This window comes from Oryzias melastigma, unplaced genomic scaffold (genome assembly GCF_002922805.2).
Source record: "Oryzias melastigma strain HK-1 unplaced genomic scaffold, ASM292280v2 sc00236, whole genome shotgun sequence".
Lineage (NCBI taxonomy): Eukaryota > Metazoa > Chordata > Actinopteri > Beloniformes > Adrianichthyidae > Oryzias > Oryzias melastigma.
In genome coordinates this window covers 85,821-96,413 of record NW_023416886.1, presented here as the reverse complement: position 1 = coordinate 96,413, position 10,593 = coordinate 85,821, and the positions used below count along the sequence as shown (strand labels likewise).

The 10,593-nt window shown below is 40.5% G+C and overlaps 1 protein-coding gene across 4 annotated transcripts in view; it reads left to right on the top strand.

Moving 5' to 3' along the window:
* herc1 (HECT and RLD domain containing E3 ubiquitin protein ligase family member 1) overlaps positions 1-10,593 on the top strand; it is a 100,737-nt gene that overhangs the window by 9,215 nt on the left and 80,929 nt on the right. For all 4 annotated transcript variants that reach the window (XM_024263076.2, XM_024263078.2, XM_024263077.2 and 1 more), the window contains exons 2-6: positions 615-1,588; positions 5,867-5,962; positions 6,073-6,267; positions 8,918-9,229; positions 9,312-9,408. In XM_024263076.2, the coding sequence (XP_024118844.1) occupies positions 641-1,588; positions 5,867-5,962; positions 6,073-6,267; positions 8,918-9,229; positions 9,312-9,408 (1,648 nt within the window). In that variant the 5' untranslated portion in view covers positions 615-640. The remainder of the gene's footprint in view (positions 1-614; positions 1,589-5,866; positions 5,963-6,072; positions 6,268-8,917; positions 9,230-9,311; positions 9,409-10,593) is intronic.

The following is a 10,593-nucleotide window of genomic DNA, read 5'->3' as shown; positions in this document are numbered from 1 at the left end:
AACTATTTCTACAAATCAACAACATTGTTTCATTGAATCTTCATCATCTGCATAAAAATATCTGATATTTTTAGACTTTTTTTTTAAACAAAATTTATTGTAGAAGTATTTTATTTTGAAAATAGATTGTCCTAAAACAGAAGCTTAAAAATACCAACTTTGGACCTGTCCGTACTGGTCCGTGAAAATCTAGTTGTCCATTAATTTTATATAATGGATAATGGATGAAGGGCATTATCCCTTACATAAACATCATCTCTCAATTATTTTCCCAGTAACTTCATCGAGGCAGTTAAGTGCCATTTGTTCTACTTGTGAAACTGCAGACTTTGTGCTTTGCATTTGGTAACTCCCTAAGAGGGCAAGGTCTTCCTTTCAAGACTTCCACTCACACACATGATTTCAGGGGCACAAAGATGGACTTCTAATAGAATGAATGCTGGGAAACCACTAAAATCTTCAGTATGCTTCAAGTAATTTCAGTCATGCTAGTTTTTTTTTTACATTTTAATGTTTTTCATAGATATTCCACCTTGTTCTCTAGTTTCATTTTTTTCCCTCTTTTGGGGGCTCTTTCTCACTAACATTTAGTGGATTATTTTCTCTTATTTCAGGACTAATGGCTGCAGAGTGAGATGCCATGGCTCTGACGATCCCGCCGGTGAAACTTAAATGGATGGAGCACCTGAACAGCTCTTGGATCACTGAGGACAGTGAGTCCATAGCCACAAGGGAAGGGGTGTCAGTGCTATACTCCAAGCTACTTGCCAACAAAGAGGCTGTGCTGCTTCCCCAGCAGATGCTATGTCTGAAGGGCCCTCAGCTGCCAGATTTTGAACGCGATTGCCTATCAAATGATGAGCAGGAGCATTACTTGGATGCTTTGCTCAGCAGCCAGTTGGCCTTGGCCAAGATGGTCTGCTCTGACTCTCCCTTTGCTGCTGCCCTGCGGAAGCGAGTACTGGTGCTCCAGCGCATCTTCTATGCCATTTCCAACAAGTACCACGACAAAGGAAAGGTCAAGCAGCAGCAACACTCTCCAGAGAACAGCTTGGACTCAGCTGACCTGCACTCGGTTAGCGAGCGGCCACGCTCCACCACTGATGCTCTCATTGAGATGGGTGTACGAACTGGTCTTAGTCTACTATTTGCTCTGCTACGCCAGAGTTGGATGATGCCTCCTCCTGGTCCGAGTGGTGGTCCGGGAAGCACCATAAACTTGTGTAACGATGTAATACATACAGCTATTGATGTGGTTAGCTCCCTGCCTCCTCTTTCTTTGGCCAACGAAAGCAAGATTCCACCCATGGGCTTGGATTGCCTGGCTCAGGTTACCACTTTCCTGAAGGGGGTGACGTCGCCAAATTCTGGTGCAGATATTTTGGCTCGACAACTGGCTTCAGAGCTGCTGTTGGCACTGGCTTCACAGAGGGGTTCCCTGCGGTACCTTCTGGAGTGGATTGAGATGGCCTTGGCCGCATCAGCTATGGTCAGCAGCATGGAGCAGAACAAGACTCTACAGAGCCAAGAAGGGCTGATCAGCTATGATTGTTTTATGAACATTCTCATGCAGATGAGACGCTCTTTGGTAAGTTGAATTAAAAGTCATGAAAAGTCTTTTCTGAAATTAAAAATCATTGCCTGAGAGCGTGTTAGAATAAAAAAAAATGTTTATGTTCTTTATGTAGAAGCCTTCAAAAGCTTTAATATCAGACAAAGGGGTACAAAGCAAAAGTAGGGCAAAAAGTATTGAGTCAGCCACCAATTGTGCAAGTTTTCCTGCTTAAAAAGATGAGAGAGACTTGTCATTACCGTCATACCATCAAAATATGGAAAAAAAATCCAGAAAAGCACTTCGTCTCATTTTTAAAATAATTTGTAAATTATGGTGGAACAAGAGTGTTTGGTCAATGACAAAAGTTCAACTTATACTTTGTTCTATACCCTTTGTTGACAGTGACAGCAGTCAAACGTTTTCTGTAAACCTTCACAAACTGTCGCTGATATTTTGGCCCATCCCTCCGTGCAGATCTCCTCTAGAGCAGTGGTGTTTTAGGGCTGTCATCTTGTTGTCCATTCACACTGAATGTAATGTGCGTCAAATTCATGTACAGTGTCTTTGTTTTAACAAGTGTCAAAGTTGCTGCTTGACAGTTATCCAAAAGTCTGTTAAATGGTAACCAAACAGAGTAGTTGGATTCTGACTCCACCCACAGCTGAAATGTGAAAATCCAGTCAATAGGGTGGGGCTGGGGGCTGGACTGTTATCATTACTGGAGCTGCAGATCATAACCTGAAACTTGCATGGTTTGACCAATAACAAAATTCAACAGTAATACCTCAATTCAACCTGTAGGAGGCTGCACACAGACGCTTTTTGACTGTATTTTCAAGAATTAAACAATTTTAATTTATGAAAAACTTGGCAATGACCAACAGACAGTGCTTTTATAGAGGTCAACAGACAAAAAAAGTTGATTTATGGTTTGGTTACCCTTTAACCTGAAGCTCCTTCCACGTGTGGGTGGAGCTTCATCAACAACCTTTTTCGACCTTGTCATGGAGGATGTGGATGATGAAGGGGTCAGGTTTATTCATTTTGAAGAGCTAAATAAAAGCATCAGTTGACATCTCCATGTCTGGGTTCAAAGAATCTCCCAGTGAGGAGCAGCAGGTGTCCTGCGCTGGAGAAAACCGCTGCTCCGTCTATAACGGGCGTGCGGTCATGGGACGTTAGTATGGCAAGCAGAAGGTATCATAAATCGCCAGGAAAAGCAGGCGGGGCAGTGCCTTACCTACAAATGTTGTACAGATAACATTTATTTATATGTAAATGTTCCCACAATTAATTTCAATTAACATCACAAAATAAATGTAAGTAATTTTAACTGTTTTATTTCAGATTTTATTTGGTCATTTGCAGAGAAAAGAGAAAATGTACATTTTAGGGGGTTTTCCTGATAGATTTGGTATTTTCCAAACTATTTTCAAGCATTTTTCTCCAGTTTTTGTTGATTTGGTCTCAAGACATGTACATGTAATCAGAACTACATGTTTTGGCATTTTGTGTTCAAAGTACAAAGATGCAAGTGTTTTTATGTGTGCGAGTGTTTATTTAAGCTTTGAAGTACTTTACATATATGTTTTAGCAAATATATGTTTTTAAGCTTTACAAAAAAAATATTTTAGGCTTTTATCTTGTTATTTTTCCTAGTTATTTTCGTTTTTTACTGATCAGAAAAACGATCCGAACCGCGACCCTAAAAACCGTGAAATGATCCAAACTGTGATCTGTTACACGCTTACCAAGTGGTGAGATCTTGCAGGGAGCGCCAGATGGAGGGAGATTATCAGTGGTCTTGTATGTCTTCCATTTCCTAATAATTGCTCCCACAGTTGATTTCTTCACACCAAGTTGCTCATCTATCGCAGATTCAGTCTTCCAGCCTGGTGCAGGTCAACAAATTTGTTTCTGGTGTCCTTAGACAGCTCTTTGCTCTTGGCTATAGTGGGGTTTGGAGAGTGACTGTTAGAGGTTGTGGACAGGTGTCTTTTATTTAGAAAACCAGTTCAAACAGGTGCCATTAATACAGATAATGAGTGGAGGACAGAGGATCCTCTTACAGAAGAAGTCACAGGTCTGTGAGAGACAGAAATCTTGCTTGTTGTAGGTCACCAAATACTCATTTTCCACCATAATTTGCAAATAAATTCTTTAAAAATCTGAGAATGTGATATTCTGGATTTTTTTTTTCTCATTTTGTCTCTCATAGCGGAGGTATTAAATTATAGGCCTCTCTCATCTTTTTAAGTGGGATACTTTTCACAATTGGTGGCTGACTAAATACTTTTTTGCCCCACTGTAAATCAGTGCTTTTACTGCTCACGTGCTAAAGACCTGCTCCAATAAAATTTGTGTTTTGGGTGTTTTAACATGTTCCTGTTGCATTTTTCCCCTGATTGACAACTTCTATTAGAAACATTAAGATTAAAACTGTTTGAGTATTTATTTAAATCGTGATAAATCAGGAGCAGATGAAAAAATGCCATTTGAAAGCCCTCAGCTGGAATCTGACCTTAAAACTGAACAGTGGGGGGGCTCCAATAATGCTAGCTATGTTTGTTATTCTGCTAATCTTAGTTTAGTATTGTGATGGGCTGTAAGCTAGTGGGAGAGAGTGTAAACAAAGGTATGATGGGATTTTAGTGGTGGCTTACCTCAGTGCCAATAGTACCACCCACAACTCAGTGAAGAGTTTCTGATTTATCCTAAAAAATGCAATCATAATGAAAAAGATGACTGAGAGCTGTGTAAGGATTAATAAAGTAATCGATTTCTGTTTCTACAATCCAACCAGATCAATCTGTCTGAAGCAGAATCAGATTAAATTGAATTTCAAAATGAAATAAATCAAATTGATCTTGGAAAATACCATTTGGAATGAGATATGGTAGATTTATTTTACTGTAATTTAAAAACTATCAATTGCCATCACAGCAGAAAATGTGCAGCAAAAAATGGTCATACATGTAGGATCACATCATTGACCATCAAAAATGGTCAGCCATCATTATAGTCCTGTGGTCTTCAACCTGGGGCTCTTTTATTCCTCTATTATGGCTTTTTAACTTTAATGAAAAATGCTAACCATTGAATACACAATAGACTAGTTATTTAAGTTTTGTCATCTCTGCTTAGGTTTTTAACATGTCAAACAACTGAGCAAAAAAAGTTAAATTTACTGTTAGAAATTCTGTAGAAGCATTCTTTAAGTTTGTATTTTTAATTTAGTTAGTCAAATAAAAGTCTCCAAACGTTTTCTTTTGGTAAATTACACCAAAGTGGTCAAAGTTTTGAACAAATGCAGTTGATAATGATTGAAAATGAATTAGTTGTGTGTTTTGTGTCTCCCATCTTAGGGAATGACAATGAAAAACTGTGTTTATACAAAATGTTTTGAGTTTTTTTTTCTAATAAATAGATTCTGCTAAAATGTTGTTTATATCTGAGAGTAAAAGGGAAAAAATGATGGTGGCACACCAAAATCCTAATGTGAAAAAACATCATGTCTGACTGTTTTGGATTTTTTACTTAAGTAAAGCTGCTGCAGCAGGAGAAACTTCTCAACACGTGGTGGGCTTTATTTTGAAAGCAACTAGTGTGTGCTGCTGTCAAAAGTAAAAGAGCTGTTATATATAAACATATGGACAGTGTTGTAATCAATTATTCTAATATTTAAGTTACATTTATAAATTTAATTGACAAAAAGCATAAATATTGTGGATTTTTAATCAATAAAGTGAGACTCTCGTTGGGTTCTGGACTGTAAGAAACTAGACCAAATGACACTCTTAATGTTAAAGGTTGCAGACCCCTATTATAGTTCAATGTGTGGTTTGTACATATTTAATTTACACTTGATGATCTTGCAAGGAATCTGGAAAACTTCCCATGCACTTTTTAGTACCAGGTATTTATCTTTGAGTCATTCTGGTTGAAGTTATGACTAAAGATGTCCTGGATCCATTTGAGGTTAGTGAATCGGTTTGAATCAGATCATTCAAAATGAACCAAAATCGAAAGTGAATCGAATCTGCAACCAGAATGACTGAATTGTTGCTAAAATTAATCGTCACACCCCTACTGAGAACGTTTGTAAAGGAGATCAAAATATGACTGGAGCGAGACTTTAAGATTTTGGGATAATTGATGGCAGAGTTCAGTCAAGTTTGTCAGTTTGTATAGTCAAATTTCCACTAAATTTGAGGGTTCTCAAGGAATTCAATGTTCCCAGGTTTTGTGACATTTTTCTCTTATCAGTAGTGATAAACCTGTTTTTTTAATTTATTTTATTATTGTTATCAGGGCTCCTCCACGGACCGCAGCCAGTGGCGAGAACCCACGCGGACCTCTGACGGCCTGTGCTCCTTATATGAGGCTGCACTCTGTCTGTTTGAAGAAGTAAGGAGCTGAAGCCAGACTTTTTATCACTAGAGAAATAGATTTCTCAGAACTGAGCTCTTGCTTTTCCTTTTGTCTTACCTGAACTGGTTTTTCTGTTTTTTTTTTAGGTTTGCCGGATGGCTTCAGACTACTCCCGCACCTGTGTCAGTCCGGACAATATTCAGACAGGTGAAGCACCGGTGGTGTCAGAAACCTGTGAGGTGTATGTGTGGGGCAGCAACAGCAGCCATCAGCTGGTGGAGGGGACTCAGGAGAAAATCCTTCAGCCCAAGTTGGCCGCCAGTTTTGCCGATGCACAGACGGTATGTGGAGTAGAAAGTCCAGCCCTGAAACTTATAGAAGCAAGCGTAGAATTAAAACAAACAAACAAACTTTAAATTGAAAGTTATTGGCAAATGGGACCGCTTCATTTTCAGTTTTTTACATTAGATGTTATTGCACTTGGGGTTAAAGTGAATATAACTGCAGCTGTTAAGGCTTGTTTTTACCCTGCTATGTTTTCCTATTCTTTCTATGTGCTTTTTGGTATCAGGGAGGCTAGTTTTTTTTAATTTGTTACTGTATATCTTCCAATTGTGGCCCATCTCTAATTGATGCACGTTTCCAGTAGCGGCCGGGTCTGTCGGGTGCTCGTTACTGTAAGACACCAGGCTCAGGTCATGAACAGTCATGCAGACCCTGGGTGTCGGTGGTATTTGTGTTGTATAGCGATGGATAGAGTTGTAACGGATCACGAATAGTTCATGGTCCGTACGGATCACTAGCCACGGTTAGGGCCACATGTGTACCGCAGATCACCCTTTCCATCGCGGCAGCGTACCTCGCGTGTGCATTATTAAAGGGACCAAAAATTCTACTTTTTGAGTTTTTAAGTGCATTATACTGTTTGTTCCTCTCTATAAAGAACCTCAAAGCGGTATTTTGATCCATTCATGCATTTAAGAGTAATCCTCTAAAAACCTGCGCTGTCTACAGCAGCCCCTCCCACACCCTCGAAAACGAACAGTTCACACCGTGCTGACTTCAGCACTTTCTCCGCAGAGCCGTGGTGCCGATGTAGTTCTCCCCTGCCAGAATGTGTATCCTGGCAGGGGAGAACTACCTTGGCACCACACCTGTACCAGGAACCGCTCTTGGACCGACCTTTTGAGGTGGTCTCTTTTTTGTTTCCAATCGGACTGAACTTCAGTTCAACTTCGGTTCAGAGCGGAACAACTGAACCAAAACGGCTACCGTACCCGACAGTCACAGCATGTAAACACGTTAGAAATGAGACGATCGGTGAGCCCCGGACAAATGTAGATCATTGATTGTTATGTTAGCCAAAAGGAAATAACTGGTCCATCTGTTAGAGCGTTTACGTTAGAACAGGGACATACTGTCAGGGGAGGGCAGTATGGAAAGCCAAAAGGATCAAAAATCACCAGCAAAAGCGGGCATGAAAATGTGCCATCTACACTACAGACAATAATACGGATAATAATTTTGTACATTTGATCTCCAGACATATAAATGTAATCAGAAACTACATGTTTTTACATTTTTGTTATGTTCAAGGATGTGTGAGTATATATTTAATCTTTGAAATACTTTGTTTTCTCAGATATATATTTTAAAACTTTTCAAAAAAGTATTTTTAGGCTTTTATCTTCTTGTGTTTTCCTGTTGTTTTTTTTTTTAAAACTTTTTACTGATCCGAAAAATGATTCGAACTGTGACCCTTTAAACCGTGACACCATCCGAACCGTGAGTCTTCTGATCCGTTACACCCCTAGCGATGGACAAGAAATGCTCGTTCAATTAAACAAAGAGGATTTTTGACACGGAGATTGATGATGCCTCAAGAGAAAAGAAACATTCACACCCATCTTCTTCCACTCATCCCGGACCGGTTTGTGGGGGGAGCAGTCTAAGCAAAGATGCCCAGACTTCCTCCAGCTCCTCTGGGAGGTCAGCCGAGAGACGTAGTCGCTCCAGTTTGTCCTTGATCTTCCCCGGGGTCTCCACCCAGTGGAACATACCCAGAACACCTCCCCAGACAGGCGTCCAGGAGGCATCCGGACCAGATGTCTGAGCCACCTCAACTAGCTCCTCTGGATGTGGAGGAGAACTGGGTCTATTCTGGTCTCTCCAGGTGACCGAGCTTCTCACCCTATCGCTAAGTGAGTGCCCAGCCACCCTACGGAGGAAACTCATTTCAGCTGCTTGTATTCAAGACCTTGCTTTTTTGCTTATGACCCAGAGTACTGAAACAAAGATCGACCGGTAAATGGAGAGCTTTGCTTTCTGGCTCAGCTCTCTTTTCACCAGAACGGACTGGTACAGCGTCTGCATAACGACGGACGCCGCTCCAATCCGCCTGTCGATCTCACGCTCCGATCTTCCCTCACTCGTGAACAAGACCCCAAGATATTTAAACTCCTCCAGCTGAGGCAGGAGCACTCCACCCACCCAGAGAGGATGAAAATTATTTTTCATCTGCTGGTGTTTTCTGCCTTTCTTGACAGAATTTCACCATAAAATAAATCCTTTTTCCATCACCATTCTGTCTGTGATGGAATAAAAGCCGGCCCCCAATAGATGTCTGTCTCTTATAAACACCGAGCCAACTGCAAATTTCTTTGAATAAATGCTGGGGGTACTGTGGGAAGATATACGGTATATAGATTTTTTGAATCTGGACTAGAAAGAGTTTATATAGAACTAAAGCAAAGTCCTAACTTGGGGATAACCAACCCTGGTCACCAGCCCCTCAGTAGATGCTGGTTAGCTGGATTGAATTAGCCCAGTTTCTAATTGACTAAACACACCTGATCCATGTGAGCAGCAATTACTGAAGCAGGGTTAGCTGCTAAACAAGCAGTGTGGAAGCTCACGACAACCAGGGTTGGTGACCTCTGTTCTATACTGTCAGTCTATGAAGGTGCTGACAGCCTCTGTTTATGTCTGCAGATTGAAGCAGGCCAGTACTGTACGTTTGTGATTTCCTCTGATGGCTCTGTGCGAGCCTGTGGAAAAGGCAGCTATGGCCGCTTGGGGCTCGGAGACTCTAACAACCAATCGACACTCAAGAAATTGTCCTTCGAACCCCACCGAGCCATCAAGAAGGTGTCATCCTCCAAGGGCTCGGACGGCCACACCCTGGCCTTCACGACAGAGGGCGAAGTGTTCAGCTGGGGAGATGGCGACTATGGAAAACTGGGTCATGGAAACAGCTCGACGCAGAAGTACCCCAAACTTATCCAGGGACCGCTGCAGGGGAAGGTACGACTTACCTCACTCTGATAAAAATGTCGCACTTTTAGCTACTTTTGTGATGTTTTATGTGTTGTGTGTTTTGTGTCAGGTGGTGGTGTGTGTTTCTGCTGGCTACAGACACAGTGCTGCAGTCAGTGAGGATGGAGAGCTCTACACTTGGGGCGAAGGAGATTTTGGAAGATTAGGTTTGTTACTGATTTACCATCTTTAAAACTTTCATCAAGAACTGGATCTAGGATTTTTTTTAATTATTTCACTTAACCCTTCCGCTATCTTTGGGGTCCAGATGACTCCACCCACATATTGATGTGTGATTCCTTCCATGACAAATTTGGACAAAGGTGGACAGGATTTTTTGTCTGCCATGGACATTAGTGAAACTCAAAAATCAATGATAAAAAAAAGTTCAGCGCACTGTCTTGTGGGGTCCAGATGACCCCACTTTTAATGTAAACAAGCCAAGGAGAGCGGAAGGGTTGAAACTTTTTTTTTTTAACTTGTTGTTATTAACATTCAGTGCAAATCAGTTGTCATACAATGCAAAAATTAGATACAAACTTAAAATTGTTTTCTTCAGGTACCTGTAAATATAGTTAAATCATAAATGCAGGTTCCATCTAACATTTGGATTGTTCACAATGCCACATTTCTACCTATAGTTGTGTCCATTTACATTCAAAGGTAGCTTTCCACTGTGGCTCAAGAGGAAAAAAAAAAACAACCTAAAAAACATGCATGCAAAAAATGGAAACACATGGACAATCAGTGTCTTTTGTTACGGGGTCACCTCATTCCTTTGAAATATATGTTAGAACTGGGAGGCATTTATCCCTCAATATATCATTTTTCATTTGAAGTCTTGCTGTGACTTCTTCCATATTGTATACATCTTTCAGTTGGGTAATTGTGGGTGGCTGTGTCTTAGGCCAGGCTGTGATCATTTTCTTTGCAATGAGAAGCAGAATTCTTAACACATAAAATTGCTCTTAAATATGCCCAATACAGCTGAAGTTGGCTCCAATACTTTTTTAATACTCAAGCAATTTTCTATTTAATCTTGTACCGTTTTCCAGAAATTAACCAATTTAGGACAATCCCAAAATATGTGCTTAAAACTTTGTTTAATCAAGTTTTATCAACTTGGAGTCATGTCAGAGACTCTAAAGCCCAATCCAAATTCTTCCCTTCTCCCTGCATTTTTAGTGCAAGCGTGTCCAGAATATTTATTTTTTTTTAAATCTGACCCTCCAAGCAGGAGGATATAAAGTCCTCTCCTGTGATACTAAACCGCGTCGCGCTGAGAAGTACTTTTCTTCACATGGGTGCGCTCTGAAGCACAGACTTTTACAATTAAATGTAAGTACTGACTT